Genomic DNA, 25,041 nt, shown 5'->3' with positions numbered 1-25,041 from the left:
GTGGTCTCACCTGATTCATCCACCATGGATTCTGGATCCACTCCCGGATCTCATTACTCACCCTCTGGGTCTTCCGGCCCCCAACCTGGTCAACCTCAAGCTGACTGCTTGGTTGCTCCAGTTCCACTTCTGATAAGGACTCCCGGAATCTCCTCACCAGTCAAAGCCATCCTAGTAGCAGCACATAAACCTTCCACCAGAAGAGTCTATCGAAGTAAGTGGAAACGTTTCTCCATCTGGGCGGAGCACCATCACTTGGATCCTTTCACGGCGCCTCTTACATCGGTTTTGGATTTTCTAACTACCCTTTTTCATCAAGGGGCTAGCTGCTCGACAGTCAAGGTACAACTAGCAGCAATTTCGCATTATCATGTAGGGCATAAATTGGGCCCTCTAATTACTTCCAAGCTTTGTAAAGCTTTCCTCAAGGGTACCTTCCTTCTCAGACCTCCGGTCAGGGAGGTAGTACCCCCATGGGATTTGTCTTTGGTTCTCCAAGCCTTGACTAGCTCCCCTTTTGAGCCGGCGGCTACGGTTGATCTTAAATACCTCTCTTGGAAGACGGCCTTCTTGGTGGCCATTACTTCAGCTAAAAGGGTCTCTGAACTTCAGGCTCAATGTGCTAAACTGCCGTATTTAGCCTTCCATCCAGATAGTTTACCTCAGGATCAATCCGTCCTTTCTGCCTAAGGTATCTTTGGAAGCTAATATTAATCAATCTATTAATCTTCCCGTGTTCTTTCCCAATTACCAGAACAAAGGAGAGTACAAACTGCATTCCTTGGATGTGCACAGACAATTACGTTTTTATATTCATCGAACTGCTGGTCATTGGCAATCTGACCAGTTGTTTGTCTTCTTTGCCAAAACAAGTTTAGGCAAGTCAATTTCTAAAGTTACACTGTCACGGTGGATAGCTAGTTGTATCCTCTTAGCGTATCAGAGTTCGGGAAGGCCTGCACCTCAGGGAGTCCGAGCTTATTCTACTAGGGCCGTCGCTACTCGGCGGCTTTTAAATCTAGGGTTCCCTTAGATGATATTTGTTCCGCAGCCACTTGGGCCTCATCTCATACCTTTATCAGCCATTACATACTGGATGTTGTCTCAAGAGGTAGGGCATCCTTTGGCTCTGCAGTGCTCCGGAATGTTCTTCCATAAAGCCCACCCAGGATTCAGGTAGCTGGGGACTCTGTCCCAAAGGTTGCTGACAAATGAAGTTCCTACTTCAGATTAAGAAGTTATGTACTCTCCATAACGTTCCATCTGAGTAGGTATCTTCATTTGTCTGCAACCATCCCCCCCCCTCCTTCCCCCTGACCTATAGGATCTGTCTTGGATAAGCCCCTTCCGGGGCACAATAACAATGCTTATATCGGGCAAACTTGATCGGAGGTCAGTCAGGGTTGGCAGGGGATTGTGGGTAAAGGGAGGAGCTAGGAGCTCGGATCTATGCTGTGGTAAAAGTTGCCGGCTCGGATCCGAGATCGGATCCGTATCCCCAAAGGTTGCAGACAAATGAAGATACCTACTCAGATGGAACGTTATGGTGAGTACATAACTTCTTATTTCTGTCCTACTCAACAGAAGAAAGAGTAAAGGGTTTTGCATCCACTGGATGTGCATACACACCTGATGCTTTACCTTGAATGGAAATGAGACTGGTTATTGATAGCTTTTGGAAAGGGTTGGTAGGGCAGGCCTCTTTGCTAACAGACTATCTGTAAATGACTACCTCACTGCATCTCCTTTTGTTGCGCTCTTTTTTTTGACAAGTCTGTACCAGGCCATGTGACACCCCACTCTACAAGAAGCTGCAGCAACCAGTACTGCCCTCCTAAGAGGCTGCAACACCCAGGCTTTCCTGGAGGCAGCTGACTGGTTCCTTTGTCTTTACCTTCTCTAAGTATTACAGTCTGGACATTGCTTCTAGATCCGGGGCAGCACTCGTCATGGCCATCCTACTGGCAGTACTGCAGTCAGCACCCACCATTCTATAAGCGCTGTGAATCTTCCCAAGTGGTGGTGGTCACTGTCGCACCAGTAACAACAAGATGTGATGAACATAGTGCAGCTGTGTTAGCTCACCTTAATTGTAGGTGTTGGAGTATGTCTAATTTTGCATTAATGTTTCTCATCCTGTACCCCTTTTTCTTTTGTTATCATAGGGTTGGAGGTGCCCACTCATTCATTTATTTCGTCTTTCCTTTATTTGTACTACTACAAGGTTCCACTAGGTTTACCTAGTATCTGGATAGAGAGATTTAGGGAGTCCTTCTAGTTACTTTGCCATTCTTGGGTCATATGCCTCCTAGCTGACTCATGCTCTGGTCTCAGCCCAGACCCCTGGAGATGACAGAAGGAAGAAAGGGCTAAATGTGATGTAGATGAATATCCTCTAACCACAGAGGTACTGACCTCCAAGTGGGCGGTCTTATGCCTAACCAAATGGGGATGGCAGTGCAAAGCTCTGAAAGTCTGGTCAGATATCAGGCCTCCTGCAGCTGCAGAACTCCCAAGTGTTATAACCTTTGCAGCAATGATTGTACTGGAACACCTACAATTATGTTAAGTTCCTACCTCAACTGTACTTCATGAATTTTAACATGAAGGGGCACAAGTTGAGGCTTGCAGCTCATGCATTAACCAGGAGCTTCTTGACGTAGTTTTAGAAGGAGAGGTCACTGTGTTGGTTGGTTAGTAGTAAGGTGTTCGTGTGCACTGCCGTGTAATGAGAGAGATGACCATCAGGTCACTGTGTAGGTAGGTTAGTAGTAAAGTGTTCTTGTGCCCTGCTGTATAATGAAAAAAATGACCGTGTAATCAGGTCACTGTGTAGGTAGGTTAGTAGTAAGGTGTTTGTGTGCCTTGCCATATAATGAGAGAAATGACCGTGTAATCAGGTCACTGTATGTAGGTTAGTAGTAAGGTATTTGTGTGCCCTGCCATATAATGAGAGAGAGAACCATGTAATCAGGTCACTGTGTAGGTAGGTTAGTAGTAAGGTGTTCATGTGCACTGCCATATAATGAGAGAGATAACCATGTAATCAGGTCACTGTGTAGGTAGGTTAGTAGTAAGGTGTTCATGTGCACTGCCATATAATGAGAGAGATGACCATGTAATCAGGTCACTGTGTAGGTAGGTTAGTAGTAAGGTATTTGTGTGCCCTGCCATATAATGAGAGAGATGACCATGTAATCAGGTCACTGTGTAGGTAGGTTAGTAGTAAGGTGTTCATGTGCACTGCCATATAATGAGAGAGATAACCATGTAATCAGGTCACTGTGTAGGTAGGTTAGTAGTAAGGTGTTCATGTGCACTGCCATATAATGAGAGAGATGACCATGTAATCAGGTCACTGTGTAGGTAGGTTAGTAGTAAGGTGTTCATGTGCACTGCCATGTAATTAGAGAGATGACCGTGCGTTGGTGTAGCGGTAGCATTGTTGCCTCACAGCAAGAGGTTTTCCCGTTCGATTCTCTGCTGGAGTGCGCGGAGTGCCTTCTGTGTGGAGTCTGCATGTCCTCCCCACGTTTGGGTGGGCGTTCGAAAGACATGCGTAAAAGGGTGTGCCTTCGTTGAAGGTTGGACGTCGAGCTGTCACCTTGGCATTTGTGAAAATCTACTGCCAATCATTAGTGGACTGGAGTTCCGGTGTGGCGACCCCTAACTGGGAAAAGCCGAAAGACAACAACCGTGTAATCAGCTCACTGTGTAGGTAGGTTAGTAGTAAGGTGTTCATGTGTACTGCCATATAATGAGAGAAATGACCGTATAATCAGGTCACTGTGTAGGTAGGTTAGTAGTAAGGTGTTTGCGTGCCCTGCCATATAATGAGAGAGATGACCATGTAATCAGGTCACTGTGTAGGTAGGTTAGTAGTAAGGTGTTTGTGTGCACTGCCATATAATGAGAGAGAGAACCAAGTAATCAGGTCACTGTGTTGGTAGGTTAGTAGTAAGGTGTTCATGTGCACTGCCGTTTAATGAGAGAGATGACCGTGTAATCAGGTCACTGTGTGGGTAGGTTAGTAGTAAGGTGTTTGTGTGCCCTGTCATATAATGAGAGAGATGACTGTGTAATCAGGTCACTGTGTAGGTAGGTTAGTAGTAAGGTGTTTGTGTGCCCTGCCATATAATGAGAGAGATGACCGTGTAATCAGGTCACTGTGTAGGTAGGTTAGTAGTAAGGTGTTTGTGTGCCCTGCCATATAATGAGAGAGATGACCGTGTAATCAGGTCACTGTGTAGGTAGTTTAGGAGTAAGGTGTTTGTGTGCCCTGCCATATAATGAGAGAGATGACCATGTAATCAGGTCACTGTGTGGGTAGGTTAGTTGTAAGGTGTTTGTGTGCACTGCCATATAATGAGAGAGATGACCATGTAATCAGATCACTGTGTAGGTAGGTTAGTAGTAAGGTGTTTGTGTGCCCTGCCATATAATGAGAGAGATGACCGTGTAATCAGGTCACTGTGTAGGTAGGTTAGTAGTAAGGTGTTTGTGTGCCCTGCCATATAATGAGAGAGATGACCGTGTAATCAGGTCACTGTGTAGGTAGGTTAGTAGTAAGGTGTTTGTGTGCCCTGCCATATAATGAGAGAGATGACCGTGTAATCAGGTCACTGTGTAGGTAGGTTAGTAGTAAGGTGTTTGTGTGCCCTGCCATATAATGAGAGAGATGACCATGTAATCAGGTCGCTGTGTAGGTAGGTTAGTAGTAAGGTGTTCATGTGCCCTACCGTATAATGAGAAAGATGATCGTGTAATCAGATTACTGTGTAGGTTGGTTAGTAGTAAGGTGTTCATGTGCACTGCCATATAATGAGAGAGAGAACCATGTAATCAGGTCACTGTGTAGGTAGGTTAGTAGTAAGGTTTGTGTACCCTGCCATATAATGAGAGATGACCCTGTAATCGGGTCACTGTGTAGGTAGGTTAGTACTAAGGTGTTCATGTGCTGTTGCTGTTTAATGAAAGAGGTAACAGTGTAATCCGGTCACTGTGTAGGTAGGTTAGTAGTAAGGGGTTCATGTACTCTTGCCGTATAATGAGAGAGACTTAAAACCTGAGCTTTGGCCGGCTAAGATCTAGCTGTATTCAACTGGAAGTATAAGAGAATTTAAGTGCCTTTTATCTGCACTTTTTTTCAAATAATACAGCATTTTAATTGGTTTATTTGTGTTGCATTGAATATTAACTGAACTGGAAGTTTAGGCAATGTTTTTTCAGTTAGTGCTTGTTCGATTTTATTGCCTGTTAGAATTCCTGCATAGACAGTAATTGCAGTCGGGGGTAGTCTCATTCATTGATATTCTGTTACTGCCTATTTAAGTGGTACATTTTGGAATATTTACTGCTTAAAACTGGAGCTTTGGCCAGCTAAGATCTAGCTGTATTCAACTGGACGTATAAGAGAATTTAAGTACCTTTTATCTGCACTTTTTTCAAGTAATACAGCTTTTTAATTGATTTATTTGTGTTGCATGGAATATTTACTGAACTGGAAGTTTTGACTCTGTTTTTTCAGTGAGTTCCCCATCCACCCTCCCTGGTTTTGTTTTGGTGTTAATCTTGGTGGCTTTGAAACTGCCTGCCCCTCTTGTAAATTTGTGTTTGGATACTCCTTCTGGGCCCATCTCATTTGCTCACCCAACTGAGTGCAGTGAGATCATATTCTGATTTCAGGCACTCCTACTGTGTACAAAGAGAGCAGCTGGGAAAGAAACATTTTAAGCTCGTTTCCTGCCTTTCCTGTTAAGTGATCTAGACTGTTTGTAGGCTTCTGAGCCCCCAAGCCTTTCTGTGTTGGAGGGAAGCCTTCTAGCTTAATTTTGTTTCTTAGAACTAGCCAGTTTTCTAGTTTCAGCACTCAAATCTGTTTCTTTGAACTCAGCACTTGTTCAGAACTCATTGTAAGCACTAAATAAGCTGCAAATGACTACAGAACTCAACTTTCCTCACTTGTCTAGAGGAAAGTAGTTTTTAGTACTTAATAAATAAGCACCTATCCAGGCATGTCTAAGGGTCAGCTCCCGGTGTTTTCTCCTGTCTACCTGATGAATCTGGGCATCTTGGGGCCATGCAGCAATTGCTGCATGTACACAGACAACCCTCTTCTCCTACCACCCAACACTACAACCTGTGAAAGATGCACTTATATAGCCAAACTGGAAGCAAAGCTCTCTTCACCCAAGACTGGACTAGACAGTCAAGAGGAGAAGGTAAACACTTGCACCATACCACACTCATCACATAGTCCCACAAAACCTACACCACCAAAACACACACATAGAAACGCAAAACACACACCTACATTCGAGGAGGCTCTTAATAAAAACCTGCCCAAGCATCAAAAACCTCCAAAGCAGAAACTCATGCAAACTCCACCCCCAACACAACCCAAATGACCCATAGCCCGCAAACTCAGTGTGCCACTCAACCACAGCCCATAAGGCATAACAACTTACCCAACACTCTAGTCATAGGTGACTCTATAGTCCGACACACTGATGTTCCACTCACCAGGCTAAACAAGGAGAAAGTTACTGTCAGCTGCCAGTCAGGTGCCAGGATCTGCCACATAACGAGCGCACTCAGGTCACTCCACAACAAGTACAAATATGAGACTGTCATTGTCCATGTTGGTGTGAATGATCTGAGACATACCTCCCTGGACTACATGAAAAGAGACATGGAGGAGCTCTCCGATCTTGTAGCCCAGGCAGGTATGACTCTAGCCCTGAGTAGCATCCTGCCATCACCCAGAATGATAAAACAGTACAAGGACAAAATGATTGACTTCAACAATTGGCTAAGCTTCTGGTGTCATTCTAAGGGGATCCAGTATTTGTCTGCCTGGGACGACATGATTGACAGACCACGTTGCTCCAGAGAGCACCCTTGCGTTACCAGGCTATAATTCATACCACACCTTTTGGCCACCTAACCTGGAACGAAGCACAAAAGTGGAGGCATGTCCATATTCATTAAGGATATCCACACCTCCAGGCTAGTTGCACAGCATAATGCATCCGAGATTATCCAAGTGCAACCAACTCTGGGCAAGACCGTAATCCAAATTGTAGCTTGCTACAGACCCCCCACCATGCCCCAGGATTCCCACTCCTCATTTCGTTATACACTGGAAAGTATTAGGGTACAACCCAACACCCTAATAATGGGCGATTTCAACTACCCCACCATTAACTGGGAAAACTCCTCATTGTACCAACTCTTTTGCTCAACGTTTTCTGGAATTCATAAATTCCAATGCCCTGGATCAGCTTATTCACACCCCCACCAGGGGCAGCAGTATCCTAGACCTGGTCATTACCAACATGGGCAGCCGGTGTTCCACATCAGATGTCAATTCCTTGTTGGTCAGATCCGACCACAAGCTAATCACCCTAGACATCCACATCCCGCCCCTATCCCCAATTAGGGAAACCACCGTAAAAAACTTCTCCAAAGCCAACTTCACACTTCTTAAGACAGAAGTGGCAAACTTCATGACACCCATGCAGACGGACAATAGAAGTACAACTGCTGAATCCTACACAAATGCACTTTATAAGCACTTACACGAGTGCATGAATCATGCCATCCCTAACAGAACCAAGATGCTATCCTCCAAAAAAAGGAAGCCAATCTGGTGGTCCTCTGCCATAAACAAACTCTACAACAGAAGAAAGAAACTGTTTCAAAAACGAGTAAAATCCCATGACTGGAGGAACTCCCTGGTCAACCTCATAAGAAGCTGAGATCCCTCATAAAATCCTCCAAAGCTAGTTACGAAAACAAAATTGCCACTGACTCTAGAGACAGCCACAAAGCATTCTATAGCTATGTCAAGAATCACAATGGCAACACTCAGATCTTCCCTGAGTTACAGCACAATGGCACTAAATGTACAGAACCAACTGATATTGCCAACATCCTGGCAGATAGGTTCAGTGCTAACTTTACCCCCCTCTCAACCCCTAAAGGGCCCATCTCTATACCAGAAGAATGCAAAGTTCCTGTAATCACGGCTGCACAGGTAATAAAAACACTCTCCAAAGCCAAGAACACAGCATCCATGGGACCTGACAATATCCCATGCCGTGTTCTACACGAACTACAGAATGAACTGGCAACCTACCCAAGTACCATGTTCAATCATAGCCTCACCTCAGGCTTTGTACCCATTGAATGGCGCACCACAACGGTTATCCCACTCCACAAAGGGGGAGCCACGACAGACCCTGGGAACTACTGCCCCATTAGCCTGACGAGCCTGGTCTGCAAGGCCGTGGAAAGTATCATGGAACTCATAAACAAAGACATTGGTAATCTCCAAACTCTGGACCCTACCCAGTTTGGGTTTGTAAATGGCAGATCATGTCTCCTAAACCTGACTGACTTCTTTGAAGCAGTCACCAAAGCCATAGATGAGGGTAAGGTGGTTCAAACAGCTTATCTAGATCTCGCCAAGACTTTTGACACCATCCCCCACTCTGGAATTATAGATAAGCTCACTAAACTAGGTATAAATCCCTGTGTCACAAGATGGGTTGCCAACTGTCTCACGTACAGAACCCACACTGTGAAAGTAGCAGACTCCAAGTCCGACTTCAGACCAGTGATAAGTGGAGTACCAAAGGGCTAAGTCCTGGGTCCTCTGCTGTTTGGTATCTACTTCTCTGAAGTACAGGCTAACACAGAAGGTCTTTGGCTAACAAAGTTTGCAGATGACTGCAAACTAGGAGCCATAATCAAAACTCCTAACAATGTGGACATACTACAAAAGAGTCTTACTGAGACAGATGCCTGGTGTCAAAGCCATGGCCTGAAGTACAATGCCAAAAGGTGTATTGTCATCCCCTTTGGTAAAAATTCTGTACCCATGAACTACCACATAAGTGGTAGTCTACTTCACGCCAAAAGTGTGATGAGACCTTGAGACACAGGTGGACAGTAGTCTCTCCTTTGATAATCACATTGCCACAGTGGTCAGGAAATCCTTCTACGTGGCTTACCTCATCACAAAAGGTTTTTCATCCAAAAAAAAAAGAGGTCATTGTTCCCCTCTACTCATCACTCATTAGACCCATTGCAGAGTACAATGCCCCTTTTGGTATGTACCTTACAAGATATCTAAAACAACTGGAAAGGCCACAGAAATACCTCACAAAGAGGATTACTGGCCTCAAACAGATGCCTACACAGACCATCTCAAAAACCTCCAGCTTTACTCTGTCGCATATCGCCTACTCAGAGGTGATCACTGCCTAACATACAAAGCTATGTCAAACCCAGAGATGTTGGACATGCTCCACTTAAAGAAATCCCAATCCCTCCGAGCTACATGCTCTAGGGACCTAAACCTTGCCACCACAATAAACAGAACATGCTGGAGGGATAGATTCCTGTCCCAGAGACTTCCCATACTCTGGAACAGACTGCCTATCTATGTCAAACAGAGCTCCTCATTAGCACTCTTCAAGAAAAATCTTGATGATTGGATGGGAAATAGGAAATTCACCCCAAGTATCACTTCTGTGGCTCTGCTCAACAGGGGCACAGGAAATTAATTTTCTTGGGTGGCGAAAGTCAGGGTACCTTTTTGGTTAGGCTTATATAGGCCCTAGGGCTAATACCCTAGTACCTAACTATGAACCTATGTGAGAACCATGTAATCAGGTCACTGTGTAGGTAGGTTAGTAGTAAGGTATTCATGTGCACTGCCATTTAATGAGAGAGATGACCGTGTAATCAGGTCACTGTGTAGGTAGGTTAGTAGTAAGGTGTTTGTGTGCCTGACATATGATGAGAGAGATGACCATGAGATTAGTATTTAAGGTGGTGTTGTGCCCTGCCATGTAATGAGAGAGAGAGAACCATGTAATCAGGTCACTGTGTAGGTAGGTTAGTAGTAAGGTGTTTGTGTGCCTTGCCATATAATGAGAGAGATGACCGTGTAATCAGGTCACTGTGTACGTAGGTTAGTAGTAAGGTATTCATGTGCACTGCTGTATAATGAGAGAGATGACCATGTAATCACATCACTGTGTAGGTAGGTTATTAGTAAGGTGTTTGTGTGTCCTGCCATATAATGAGAGATGACCATGTAATCAGGTCACTGTGTATGTAGGTTAGCAGTAAGGTGTTTGTGTGCCCTGCCATATAATGAGAGATGACCATGTAATCAGGTCACTGTGTAGGTAGGTTAGCAGTAAGGTGTTTGTGTGCCCTGCCATATAATGAGAGAGATGACCGTGTAATCAGGTCACTGTGTACGTAGGTTAGTAGTAAGGTATTCATGTGCACTGCTGTATAATGAGAGAGATGACCATGTAATCACATCACTGTGTAGGTAGGTTATTAGTAAGGTGTTTGTGTGCCCTGCCATATAATGAGAGATGACCATGTAATCAGGTCACTGTGTAGGTAGGTTAGTAGTAAGGTGTTTGTGTGCCCTGCCATATAATGAGAGAGATGACTGTGTAATCAGGTCACTGTGTAGGTAGGTTAGTTGTAAGGTGTTTGTGTGCCCTGCCATATAATGAGAGATGACCGTGTAATCAGGTCACTGTGTAGGTAGGTTAGTAGTAAGGTATTTGTGTGCCCTGCCATATAATGAGAGAGATGACTGTGTAATCAGGTCACTGTGTAGGTAGGTTAGTTGTAAGGTGTTTGTGTGCACAATGAGAGAGATGACCATGTAATCAGGTCACTGTGTGGGTAGGTTAGTAGTAAGGTGTTTGTGTGCCCTGCCATATAATGAGAGATGACCGTGTAATCAGGTCACTGTGTAGGTAGGTTAGTAGTAAGGTATTCATGTGCACTGCTGTATAATGAGAGAGATGACCATGTAATCACATCACTGTGTAGGTAGGTTATTAGTAAGGTGTTTGTATGCCCTGCCATATAATGAGAAATGACCATGTAATCAGGTCACTGTGTAGGTAGGTTAGTAGTAAGGTGTTTGTGTGCCCTGCCATATAATGAGAGAGATGACCGTGTAATCAGGTCACTGTGTAGGTAGGTTAGGAGTAAGGTGTTTGTGTGCCCTGCCATATAATGAGAGAGATGACCATGTAATCAGGTCACTGTGTGGATAGGTTAGTAATAAGGTGTTTGTGTGCCCTGCCATATAATGAGAGAGATGACCGTTATCAGGTCACTGTGTAGGTAGGTTAGTAGTAAGATATTCATGTGCACTGCTCTATAATGAGAGAGATGACCGTGTAATCAGGTCACTGTGGAAGTAGGTTAGTAGTAAGGTGTTCATGTGCTCTTGCTGTATAATGAGAGAGGTAACCGTGTAATCAGGTCACTGTGTAGGTAGGTTAGTAGTAAGGTGTTCATGTGTACTGCCATATAATGAGACAGATGACCATGTAATCAGGTCACTGTGTAGGTAGGTTAATTGTAAGGTGTTCATGTGCTCTTGCCGTTTAATGTGAGAGGTAACTGTGTAATCAGGTCACTGTGTAGGTAGCTTAGTAGTAAGATGTTCATGTGCCCTGCCAAATAATGAGAGAGATGACCTTGTAATCAGGTCACTGTTTAGGTAGGTTGGTTGTAAGGTGTTCATGTGCACTGTTGTATAATGAGAGAGATGACCCTGTAGTCAGGTCACTGTATAGGTAGGTTAGAAGTAAGGTATTCATGTGTACTGCTGTATAATGAGAGAAATGACCTTGTAATCAGGTCACTGTGTAGGTGGGTTAGTAGTAAGGTATTCATGTGCACTGCTGTATAATGAGAGAAATGACTGTGTATTCAGGTCACTGTGTAGGTAGTTTAGTAGTAAGGTTTTCATCTGCTCTTGCCATATAATGAGAAAGATGACCGTGTAATCAGGTCACTGTGTAGGTAGGTTAGTAGTAAAGTGTTCATGTGCACTGCCATATAATGAGACAGATGACCGTGTAATCAGGTCACTGTGTAGGTAGGTTAGTAGTAAGGTGTTCATGTGCTCTTGCCGTACTGTATAATGAGAGAGATGACCATGTAATCACCTGGCAAAGGCTGCATGTCACTCCTTCAAGCTGTGCGAGTGCCATAAAACGCAGCAAAACTTGTACACCTCAGCTCAATGTGTGCATGCACTGAGGGTTATGTACTTGTGTAAGTGCTGTGTGTATTCATTCCCTTGAGTTCTGTACCTTTTCCCCTTTACAATCTCAAATGTGGAGTCGGTCAGTGTTTTGAATATACCCCTGTAAGAACTGCAGATGTCCAGTGACTCACTGGATGTTGTAATCCTCTTAAGGATTCACCCACTGAAGGTCGTATGTCCTCTAGTAAATTCTTTGTCTGTGCCAACTTCCACCAAAGGTTGTACTCTTCCCTTGTAAGTGCTGTTTGCACACTCCACTTAAAAGGGAAGTGTTTTTATAAGTGTTGTACATTTGCTGTTGCTCATCAGTGTTTGTACTCTTCCCTTGTAACTGTTTGCATTCAGTCCTCCAGTAAAAATCAGACGTCTCCTTTTAATATTCTTTAGTGCTCAGTCACCCATAAAAAGTTGTACACCTCCCTTTTGTAAATGTGTGTGCAATGAGTCAAAAAAGGTCCTACACCTTATGTGCAGCTGAGTGCAGTCACTCAGAGAAGATTGGGTACACCTCTCTTGTAAAGGTGTGTGTGGACACCCAGAGAAGGGCATGTATCTCCCTTGTACTTCAGTATTTGGTCAAACAAAGAAGGTCATGCACTTCCCACATAACTTTTACACGTGCAGGCAGCAGGCTAACACCGATCTGTATTTATACTAGCATGAGTAATGTGGTGATTTTTCTAAGTGTAATACTGACTAGGGGAATCTTTTCTTGGATACTGACAGCTGTGGTGGGGGAGCCCTGTGTTAAGGATATTCTTTAAAAGATGCTCTCTGAGATTCACTATTTTTCCTGTATCATTCTCCAACAGAAAAAAATGAAATATTTTGATTGTGTTTTGAATGGCTGTTGAAGTGAGCAGGTATGAAATGTATATGAGTGTGGTGCTGTGTATATGCAAGCTGTTTTTGACCTGTGTGTGCAGAGGACAAAACATGATGATTCAGTGTTTCTGACACTTGTTTTGTTTGGTAATGCGTTGAAACACACCCTGGAGATATTTTAGAGGTATGGACACCTGATGTTTGTTCTCTGGAAATGTTCTGAAATTAATTAGGGTGCATATAAATGCATTTGGAAGATTTTTTGGCATCTTAGATTTGAGTAAAGACCTTGATAAAATAAATAAAATATCCCAGTGGAAACTAAGAATGCCTATTACTTTTAGCATTGGGAGTCATCACAAAGCATTGTCAGCCTGTGAAGAATGCTGTTTATACTGACTTCTTCTAGGGAGGATCACATGGGGCCCCTCACAGTTGCTCAGACATTGACAGCACAAAGTAAAAAGACAAAAGGCAGAATACCAAATGCTGTTTTTGAAAGGAAATAATTGCCAGTGTTGTTTGCAAGCCTACACTGACAGTGGATTCACTTGTTCTGGGAGATTTCTCTCTTTTCAGAGTTGGTACAACCTTGAAGTTGCTATGCATGTTGGTGTGACTATGGAGTTGCTACATAAGTTGGGAGACCATGGCGTTGCTAAGTAAGTTGGGAGACCATGGCGTTGCTAAGTAAGTTGGGAGACCATGGCGTTGCTAAGTAAGTTGGGAGACCATGGCGTTGCTAAGTAAGTTGGGAGACCATGGCGTTGCTAAGTAAGTTGGGAGACCATGGCGTTGCTAAGTAAGTTGGGAGTTGTGCAAGGTTTGTCCCTGAAAAGCAAACCTTCTGTGTTTTGAATATATTCTTTTTTGTCTTTTTGGCTTTCAGGAGGTTGGCATTGTATAGTGTAGCCGGCGCGAGGTCTTCCATTGATACGGATAGTCACTGCCCACTCCCCCCACTCACTGACTGGGGACAAACACACATTTCAGCTTGAGGGTTACAGACTAACTGCAGAGGGTCTGCTTTCTTTGTATTTACTTGTTGGGGAACACAATGTAATCGTTCTTTCAGCAAGTAGACTTCAGCAGATTAAGTGCGACTTTCAGAATGATCACAAGCTTGAAATTGTTCAATGTTTGTTTAATTCACTACCTCACTTTGAAGCTGCATTGTTTGTTTTCATTTTATGTATATTTTCCTGCAACGTAGCTTAAAACTTTTATATGTTCTGTGTCTCATTGAGTAGAAATCTATTGAAGGTTCATCTAGACACACAGAAAATGCATTTTTTTGAGAAGTGGATGAGGGAATACAAGAAGCATTTAGTGACAGCTGATGCACAGTTACAATCTGTGCTGGCTGTGATTCGCTGTGATGACAGTCAATAGAGGCAAATCAGAACAGAATGGTATACTCAGTGAGTTCAAACCTCTTCCAGTTTGCACTCAACCTCTTAGCATGTCCTTAAAGTTCCTTTGCCAAAAATGCACTTCTAGTCGTAGACTGCATACAGAAATGGTTTTGCTGCTTTATATTCATTATTGACTTTAGCAAATGGCAGAGTTTAGCTAAAAGGGCCTAGTGGTCCTTGTTAATGCAAAGCAGTTGTCCAGTGCTAATATGCATATTCGTGTTTAAAATGTTTTTTCTGTTTTGTTTTACTTATCATTCTTACATTAAACTTAATGTGAGTGTAAACTGATTATAGTAAATGAGAATCTAATAAGGTAACATAAGTCCGGTTTATTTACTGTATTGTTAAACTGTTTTCTTTTCCTGTAAGCTGACAAGCCCACCTGTGAATACACGTGTTTTAGCGTTCCTGTCATCTGTGGCAGGTGATGCACTGACAAGACATCTGAACGTGATACTTCCTGCCCTGATGGCAGCACTCAAGGACAAGCTGGGAACCAGCGAGGAGCAGCAGGTTGGAATATCGTTATTTTTTGCTGACATTGACATAGATTTTTTTTTTTTAATTAATTTCCTTTTTTTATCCTGTTTAGTAAGCTCCTGACAGCTGTCTTCTGTAGTATTTCTGATTTGCTGTAGGAGGTATGAAAATGTATATATAAGCAAGAACTGAACAAAAACTTTTGTTAATTAAGGTAGTTTCCTTAACGTTATGGGGGCTCATTAAGAGAACAGTAATAACCTGTTAGCTAGAGTATCATGTTTTAATTCATGTTGTTGCACTGGCCATCCTGTAACCCGGAATAACCTGCTAGCTAGAGTATCATGTTTTGATTCATGTTGTTGCACTGGCCATCCTGTAACAATTATCGCATCTGTTTCAGGGAGACCACAGCTGTTTGCAGATTTGTATAATTCTTTTAAGTATGAGTGACATATCGTGTCCTCTTGTCTGCTGCACTGTAATGAGGGTGTGATTGCAGGCAAGATGTGCTGCCATGACTCTTCCCACATGGATAAAAACCCGATAGGAAGACAAGCAAGGCCTGTGTTTCAGGGAGCTGATGCCATGTGTTTGACAAAGAACGCAGGTCCTTGTGTAAGGGAGAGACCATATCTCCATTTGCTATATCCTTATGGCCACTGTCAAGAATGCAGATGGTGTGATGGTATGGTGGTCACACTGTGCTGTTAAACAGCTTCCATCTGTTGTGCTACTTACTGCCAATGCAGTGCAGTATCGCAGCACCAAACACTGCCATTCCCGTGAACAGGGCCGTTGTGTGCATTGTGTTCCCTGCCGTGACTTCCTGCTTATTTAGGCATCTTGTAAACCTTCTTGGGCAAGTTATTATTATTACATCTTTTCTTTATTTCATTTTATTTTTTTTTTATGTGGATCTTTTTTCTCCCTGGGCCTCCATTGAAAAGGGGCTTTTTTGCCCAGTTGGATTGTACTAGAAACAAACGCAAATAAGTAATTTGATCATTGCTACAGGATGGCCATCTACAACAACATGGACCACAACATGGTACCCTAACAAAGGCCTAAATGGGCCCTGGTAAGAGTAAGGAGACTACCTTAATATTAATGTGCTGATTGAGTCCAGGCATGTTATTAGCCTTAAACATTAATTGCTGGTATAGTTCCTTAACTTCAAACTTTTTGTTAAAATCTCCACCTCCAACATCATCTCATACATGATCTATCATAAAAACACAGGGATAGTAGAGGAGGCATGTTACAGAGGTTTGCAGAAATGTCTAGGGATGGTAAGTACAGTAAAGGCCTAACGTTAAAGGAGTTGAGGGATCAAGCACAGAAGCGGTAAGGTTTTAGGCACGTGGAAGAAAGACTGGGATACAAGTGGCCAGGCTAAGCATGGATGGAATGGAGATCAGAGGTACTAAATGAATACATTGTCTTAGTTTTCAGAAAGGAAGGCATGAGGTAGGGTACCATGTTTGAAAGGAAGCGGTGTACAATGGGGAGAGCAGTGGATCGACACTGGGGGGGGGGGCAGAAAGTTAATACAGAAGTGGCTCCCATTTGGGAGAAGGAAACACAAGGACCAGATGGAGCTCCCATCACATCCTCAGAGATCTAGTCGCTGTGTTGGCAGACTCCCTGACCGAGATTTTCAACAGATCACTGACTCGTACAGAAGAGATAGAAGACTGGAAGTCGGCTAGTGTGGCACTAGTGAACGACCAGTGAGCTGCAAGCCTGTTAATAACATTAGCAGGGAAATTCATGGAGAAATATAAAAGATGTATAAGTGAACAGTTACCTCGGCTAAAAATCGTAAACTTTAATAAACTACTCGTACCAAGACAGAATAGGAGGAGCTTTCATGATTCACAGATGGCTTCATCAGACTAATAAAAATCAAAGCAATCAAGTAATTTAAATCTGCTCTAACCAGTCAGAAAGCTCAAACATTAATGAACCATAGGGAAGTGATCCAGTACCATTCAGACGATTTACGTCGGACATATGAGTGACACACAGGTGCAGCAGTGGAATATGAGGGGAAATAGCTAGCAAATAATTTGGAAAGCAAAATGCAGGGGTGGCAAGAACAGTGGCACAACAACCGTTATCTGATGTGTATCCCCTGGGAGATGTGGAAATAATGGCAGCAGAGCTGCATAAAAGGTCTTGTATGACTTTATTCCACCTGTACTAGACCACCAGAAACAGAGAGAGGGCTGGGGCTGCAGCAGATAGAGTCTTGGGGTCTATCCTGGAATAGATTCATAGAAGGAAAGATGTTATGCTTCTACAGATGCTGTATAAAGAAAAGGACATTAGGCTGCTGAAAGGCATTCAGAGGAAAGCTACCAGAAACATCTATGAACTGGAGGGGAGGGAATATGATCAGAGGGTAGAAGAGCTAGATCTTTCTTCGCCCAAAATTAGAAGAGACAGAGGGAAATATAAGTGTTATTGATGATTATCAGAGAGCTGTGAAGGGGTTATCATGAACAAGGGCAGAGGGAAAAGGAGAAGACGTCAGATTGTAGGAAGTGGCTGCTCCCTGCATTTACTAAATCACATGTTTACACAGAAGGTTGTAGACTCCTGGAATGGTTTAGCAGAAAGGTAGAGGAGAGGGAATCCAATTAGGCAATTCAGTAAGACCATTGTCTCTGTCACACACAGGAAACTGAAAGGAAAACTTGGAGGGACTGACTGAAGAGTTTGTATGGCTGCATGATTAAATGGTAGGACTCTAAGGGTTGTGATGACAGGACAACGTCAGGATTTAGGGAAGTGATCCAGTACTGTTCAGACGATTTATCTCAAACATATGAGTAATGCACAGGTGCAGCAGTGGGATATGAGAGGAAATATCTAGCAAATTATTTGGAAATGCATAATGGGGGGGTGGCAAAAACAGTGAGAACAGCCATTGTCCGATGTATCCCCTGGGAGTTGTGGAAGTAATGGCAGCAGAGCTGCATAAAAGGTCTTGTATGACTTTATTCCACCTGTACTAGACCACCAGTAACGGAGAGAGGGCTGGGGCTGCAGCCGATAGAATCTTGGGGTCTATCCTGGAATAGATTCATAGAAGGAAAGATATTATGCTTCCACAGATGCTGTATAAAGAAAAGGACATCAGGTTGCTGAAAGGCATTTGGAGGAAAGCTACCAGAAACATCCAAGGACAGGAGGGGAGGGAATATGATCAGAGGGTAGAAGAGCTAAACCTATCTTCACCTGAAATTAGGAGAGACTGAGGGAACGTAATTATTACTGAGGATCATATTATTGAGCTCTGAAGGGTATGAACAAGGCCATAAGGAAAAGACCTGGACACCTGAGGATCATATCAGAAAGCTGTGAAGGGGTGATTGTAAACAAGGACAAGGAAATGAAGAAGACCTGGATATCAGATTGTAGGGAGTGACGTCTCCCTGCATTTACAAAAGTCACGTTTTTACAAAGAGGGTTACAGACTTATGGAATGGGTTAGCAGAAAGGTGGAGGAGAGGTAATCCAATTAGGCATTCCGGAGGGCACAAGCACAGGTGGAAAAAAATAAGAGGAAGATGAGAATGGAGGAGAGATTAATTGTAAATAAGAGGAAGATGAGAATGGAGGAGAGATTAATTGTAAATAAGAGGAAGATGAGAATGGAAGAGAGATTAATTGTAAATAAGAGGAAGATGAGAATGGAGGAGAGATTAATTGTAAATAAGAGGAAGATGAGAATGGAGGAGAGATTAATTGTAAATAAGAGGAAGATGAGAATGGAGGAGAGATTAATTGTAAATAAGAGGAAGATGAGAATGGAGGAGAGATTAATTGTAAATAAGAGGAAGATGAGAATGGAGGAGAGATTAATTGTAAATAAGAGGAAGATGAGAATGGAGGAGAGATTAATTGTAAATAAGAGGAAGATGAGAATGGAGGAGAGATTAATTGTAAATAAGAGGAAGATGAGAATGGAGGAGAGATTGATTGTTCAGACATCTGAAAGGAGTACAGTCTTGATAGGCTTATTATTTTCTTGACATCAGCCTGATGTAGACTAAACCAAACATGATACAGATTTTTAAATGCACTGTTTTGTATTTTTTTAATGCAGCCCAGATAATCAACTGAAAAGTTCTGACAGCATTTTTCTGGTTGATTTTTATTGCAGGAGTTGGCAAACTGCCAAGTTGTTGTTCTCTCTGTAGAGGATGAAGCTGGCCAGAGGATCATCCTGGAAGATCTCCTAGAAGCAAGTCGAAGCCCTACAGTTGGGATTCGTCAGGCTGCCTGCATCATCCTTAACTTGTACTGCTCCAAAACGAAGGCTGATTATACACCATATGTTAAAACACTGGTGTCTGGCCTCATTTCGCTCTTTAATGACACAGACCAGGTGGTTTTAAATGAGAGCTGGGATGCACTGAATGCCATCACTAAGGTGAGAAAAACTATTCTTTTACATTATAATGTCTACTGTGTTGTCATACCTTGGCTTTATACTTTTTAATATGTATATGCGGATGTTCATAATAGGCTCTGTATGGTTTGTATTTTGCGCTTTGTTAGATAGGTATGTGTGGTTAATCCTTGTGTGAAAACATGTGCCCATCTATCATATGTGATGTCCTTCTATTCCTGTGGTGCAGTATTCTTGGTGTGGGATTTCCCACCTCAAGTGACCCGTATGTCGGCTCCTATACAAAAGCTTCAGCTTGGCTGCTGTAGTTTCGTGGGACATCGCACGCTGGGCCATAAACCAGGGGCCTTAAATGTGACCTCTGCATGCACAGACCCCAGAACTTTTCAACCACATATGACTGTCACATTGTGTGCTTTGCTCCTTCACTACAAGACATCTAAAAGCTAAGAACCCTGTTGGGGTTTTTCTTCTTTGACTTCTAGATAAAGCTTAGTATGCTGTATTAAACTTTAGCCGATGTCAGCTAAAAAGGGTAAATGTCAATGTGAGTGCCAGATACTGCATAAAGATACGCACGACATCTGTGTTTTTTGCCTAGGCTGAGAGCACGGCCATACTGCTTGCTCAATTTGCCAATCCTTCGTACCCAAAACCCTACATAGCTGTTGGGCTGCTCTCAATCTGTACCTAGAAAACCAGAGACTTAAACTTGCACGAAGGATGGACCCCAAATCGGAAGTTCCAACTGAACCTCCGTGGAAGAAGGCCAAGATTCCTAGGCCCACTTCCACTGCTTCTCCACTTAAGGATGCCCCTCAAGCTACCGATTTAAGAGTTGAGGGACATCCGTTAGATCCCGTCTACTTCGACACCGACCTTCAAGGAAGCCGCTTCTTAGTTGATGACTGACACGTCCACAGAGCTGACTCAGACACTGGCTACAGCTGATGTCTAGGGAGAACCAGACACAGCCGGGCATCTGACCAGGATCCCTCCTGTTGACACTGCAACCCTTAGCCATGCACTGAATTCCAGGTCTTCGCCTAAGGCTACTCCATTAAAAAAGAAACAGAAAACCAAACATCTGGCTACAACCTCTGAAGGCCTACCTGATTGGCAGTCCTTTATCTCCTCTTTGATGCAGGTCTTCATGGCCCTTAGGCCCACAGCCTCTTCTCCATCTACCCTTCCTGTCCTCAGCCCTAGGCCTGCCTCTACCACCTCTGTTCCTCTTCCCACTACTCAAGACAGGGAAGAAGAGCAAGACACTTATTATTTATCTTAAGATGAATCCACATCATATGCCTCTCGAGTATCCTCTCCTCAGGAATACTACTCCCCAGATGAAGAATCCATCGAAGGGGACTCCCCTCCAGAGGATATCACCTTTTGAAAGACCATTACAAAAATGAAGGAATACTTCAAATGGGACAGCTCACAAATGTCTTAAACTCAAAAAAGATATTTTGAGTTACTGCAAGTGTAATCTCCCAACCTTCTGCCGTACCAACTGTCATCCATGCTTACCTAGATGCCTTTTCCTCAGCATCCAAGACCCCAGACTCACAACTTCCTGCCCCTAAGAGGCTGGACCACTCCTACAAAGTGCCTGATGGCCAGAAATTCCTAGTCAAACCACTCTTGGCAGATCCTGCTGTGATTGCAGTATCTCCAGACAAACGGTCCAGACTGATTCAGTCTGCCTCTCTCCTACCTACTGACAAGGACAGTAAAACTATGGACAGAATTAGGAAAAAGGTTTACACCTCTTCCACGCTGGCCATCAATTATCAAACCCATACGACCAAATATGCTCTGGACCTTGTCTCCCAAGCCCCTACTCTACTGGCAGTTACTCCACACTGCCCCACTAAATCTGAAGTAGCATCTAAAGTGTCTCTGGCTTTCCAAGTAACCAGACATTCCATGATTCTGCAGAGCCCTCTGCATGATCTGCAGCCTCTGTACTTCGGAGATATTCCTGGCTACGCCTACGACACTTAACAGAAGACTTCAAGTCTAAAAGCTTGGATTCCTCTCTAGACCCTAACCTATTGTGTGATAAACAGTCAGCAGACCTTTTTAAAAATCTACAAGAAAAGAGTAAGGAATTGCAAGACATCAAGCACCTTCTTGTGTCTCCTATTACTAAATATTACAGAAATTACCCTGCAGAAACTACCTTTGTCAGAAGAAGCCTCACCTCTGCTGGACCCCCTTCTTCCAGGCACAGAAGGGGATCCAGAAGGCAAACCTCTAACAGGCTGGCAGGATAGCCCTTTCAAGACAGAGGAGGATCTAACAATGCTTGACTGCCTTGCCCCCCTTTCCCTGTCTTCCCGCCTCTCCCACTGCCTCCCTTTTTGGAAAACCATCACTACAGACAAATGGGTTCTCGCTGTAGTTCAAAAAGGCCCCATTTAAGGTGCATACCCCCCTCCCCCAAGAAACCAAAGACACCTCTTCCCTCAGATTCTACAAGACCACCTGAACCTGAGAATTATAGAGCCTGTCCCCACAGGGCAGGAAGGAAAAGGCTTTTACTCAAGACTCTTTCTGGTCCCCAAAAAAGATGGACCATGGAGGGCTATCCTAGACCTTTACTTTCTAAACCTATTCTTAAAGGTTTCCACCTTTAGAAAGTTGTCTCTACAAACATTGTTCTTCTACCAGCCCAAGCTTTCATGGCCACACACTCCCTGAAAGAAGCCTATCTGCACAGCCCCATTCAACCTTCTCACAGAAAATTATTATGTTTTTCTGGACCCTCCTCTCACTTTCAATTATCAACCCTTACAGCAACCTCAAACCACTTAGCTCCTCTAACAGATTGCTAATTCAAATGGTCAAAATCAATAATTCAGCCGGTGGCACACTGTTTGCCAACTATGTTGGTAAAAACCTGGAACTCACTGCCTGCTGACATTACTCTAGTACCCATCCTAAGTCAGTTCAAGAAAAGTCTCAAACAATATTTTAAATCACACCAGCTATGTCCTTGTTCCAAGTCTCATTAGTCCTTTCTGTGTTTGTGTTCATAGGTTCATAGGTAGATACTAGGCTATCTGCCCTAGGGCATTTATAAGCCTAGCCAGAGTGTATTTGGCTTCCGCCTCCCTATTAGATTAGCCTACTGTGCCTCTGTAAAGTAGGTCACAGAAGGTACCCTTTTAAGATTAGTTTACTGTGCCTCTGTCTAGCAGGGACACAGAAGAGATCCCAGGGGTGAATTTGTGATTTCCCATCCACACGTCTAGATTTCGCTTGAAGAGGGTCAGCGAGGGGCTATGTCTAACATGAATTGGGATTCTATTCCAGAGTGAGGGGGAGCCTCTAGGAAATTAATCTGTCCCTCCAGCATGTCCTATTTATTTTTGTGCTGAGGTTTAAGTCCCTGGAGCGTGTAGCTCTAAGGGACTTGGAGTATTTGAGGTGGAGCATGTCCATTAATTCTGGGTTTGACATGGCTTTGTTCCAATTCATTTGTAACTTAACTGTGTGGCATTTTTTTAGGTCTTTTAACCTTGTGTAATTTAAATCCTTGTGTGATTGTATTAAGTGTACAGCTGAACAGAGCCTGTAAACTTTATCAAGAATTATGCTATATTATTGCTTGTACCTTGGAGCTTTTCTCCCCAGGCCTCCGCTGAAAATGGACATGTATCCAGTCAGACTATCCCAGTCAACAAATGTAAAATAAATAAATAAAATTTACAGCATTGCCCTTTGGTTTGTCCACTGATCCCAGAGTGTTCACAAAATGCTTGGCACCTGCTATAGCCTATTGCAGAACACAAGGGATTCAGATTTACCCCTACCTAGATGACATCCTTGTTCTAGAAGAATGCAGGGAAACCCTGTAAAACCATTTACAGTTCACCATTTCCCTGCTTCATAAACTGGGGTTCACCATCAACATCCCAAAATCATCCTTGAACCCAGAACAAGACAAAATGGCTGCAGGATCAGGACAGACATAATGAAATCTTTTCTTCCCCCAGGGCTAAGTGTCCACACAATTCAAAATCCTTTTACAGACCAAACGGGTAACTGCAAGACAATTCCTAAGAATCTTGAGTCTAATGGCAGCCAGCCAGAATGCACATGCGACACCTGCAATGGTATCTAAAAAATGTATGGTCACAACACCAACATCGTGTAGAGCAAGAAATTGCCCTGTTGCCCTACCTAAAATCAGAACTTCAAAACTAAAATGGTGGATTCAGCAAATTCAGCCGAACCCAGGCATTCCACTACAGTTACCCACTCCAAACCAATTCATGCATACAGGTGCATTAGACCTAGGATGAGGAGCTACAATGTCAAACTACAGGAGTACAAGCAGTGGCACCCTTCCATAAAGAACAAACATATCAACATGGGAGAAATGACAGCAGTCCTCCTGGCACTGAAAGCCTTCCTTCCACTCTTACAACCAGGTGCTGTCCTAATCCTAACAGACAACACCACAGTTATGTGGTACCTCAACAAGCAAGGAGGGACAAAAGCCTTCCTCCTCTGCAGAATAACCTTACTAATCTGGGACCTAGCCTCTCAGCACAACTTGTCCCTGCAGGCATCCTACACCCCCTCGCAGGACAACAAATAAGCAGATGATCTCAGCAGGACATCATCTCTGAATCACGAATGGATGCTGGACAGGATTATCTTTCTAGACATTGTCCACTGGTGGGGCACACCTCAAGTAGATTTGTTTGCCTCCCCCCAGAACAGACAACTGCAGACCTTCTGCACCAAGAACCACTTTCCACTAGCATATAGAATGGACGCATTCAGCATTTCATGGAAGGGGCAGTTTCCATATGCCTTTCCACCCTTCCCACTAATTCAAAAAGTACTCCTGAAAGTCAGGAAAGACAAACCAAAAATCTTGCTGGTGACTCCCTATTGGCCAAGGTAGCACTTGTTGCCCCTACTTCTCTCTCTAGCGAAGGGTAATCACCACAAGTTACCCCACAAGGTGAACCTTCTGACGCAACAAAAGGGAACCATCATTCACCCACACTTGCAGATGTTGGCCCTCACATTGTGGGTGATAAACTTTTAATTCCCTTCAGGCGCCACTACTCAGAGGACGTGCTTTCAGTCCTTAGGGAGGCCAGGAAACCTACTACAAGGAAATCTTACTTGGCTAAATGGTGTCTGGATAAGGGCAGGGATCCATGCATCGCAGACCCACCCCAGTTCTTGCCTGTGTGTCAACTATTTAAGCTGGGACTTTCATAGCCTTAAGTGAAAGTCTACCTTTCAGCATGCTTGCCACTAGACCCTCCCCTACAAGCCAGGCTCGATGTCAAACTATTATTGAAAGGGGTCTTGCACATCAGACCACCAAGAAAACCCATTACGCCACCCTGGGACCTGAACTTTATCCTGGAAAAACTCACAGTCCCCATTTAAACCAGCTGTAGTACTGCTGCTCTGCAAATGTGCACATGGAAGACAGTACTGCTAGTGGCTATAACTTCAGCCAGGAGGGTGTCAGAGTTGCAGGCCCTAATGGCCTGCACTCCATACATTATCTTCCACAAGGACAGGGTTTAACCCTATGGGACCAACCCTTCCTTTATGCCTAAAGTGGTCAACGATCTGTCCTTAAACCAATCTATTCATCTACCCACTTTCTCGACCTCTCCCACCAATGAAATTGATAGGATACTCCATTCCCTGGCTGTACACAGACAGCTCAGGTATTACCTAGACAAAACCAGATCCATAAGAAAATCGTCAGCTTTTTGTTTCCTTCCATCCCAGGGCCATGGGTA

General features: G+C 43.6%; 1 protein-coding gene across 1 annotated transcript in view; it reads left to right on the top strand.

Moving 5' to 3' along the window:
• Positions 1-25,041, top strand: part of GCN1 (GCN1 activator of EIF2AK4) — a gene marked incomplete in the record, with an annotated part of 2,100,248 nt that overhangs the window by 1,723,547 nt on the left and 351,660 nt on the right. The window contains 2 exon segments of the mRNA XM_044068902.1: positions 14,719-14,862; positions 19,004-19,273. Coding sequence (XP_043924837.1) covers positions 14,719-14,862; positions 19,004-19,273 — 414 coding nt within the window.

The sequence above is a fragment of the Protopterus annectens genome, chromosome 4.part0 (assembly GCF_019279795.1).
Source record: "Protopterus annectens isolate FY-2018-M chromosome 4.part0, PAN1.0, whole genome shotgun sequence".
Lineage (NCBI taxonomy): Eukaryota > Metazoa > Chordata > Ceratodontiformes > Protopteridae > Protopterus > Protopterus annectens.
Note: the sequence above shows the minus strand (reverse complement) of the source record. Positions and strands in the feature narration are given on the sequence as shown.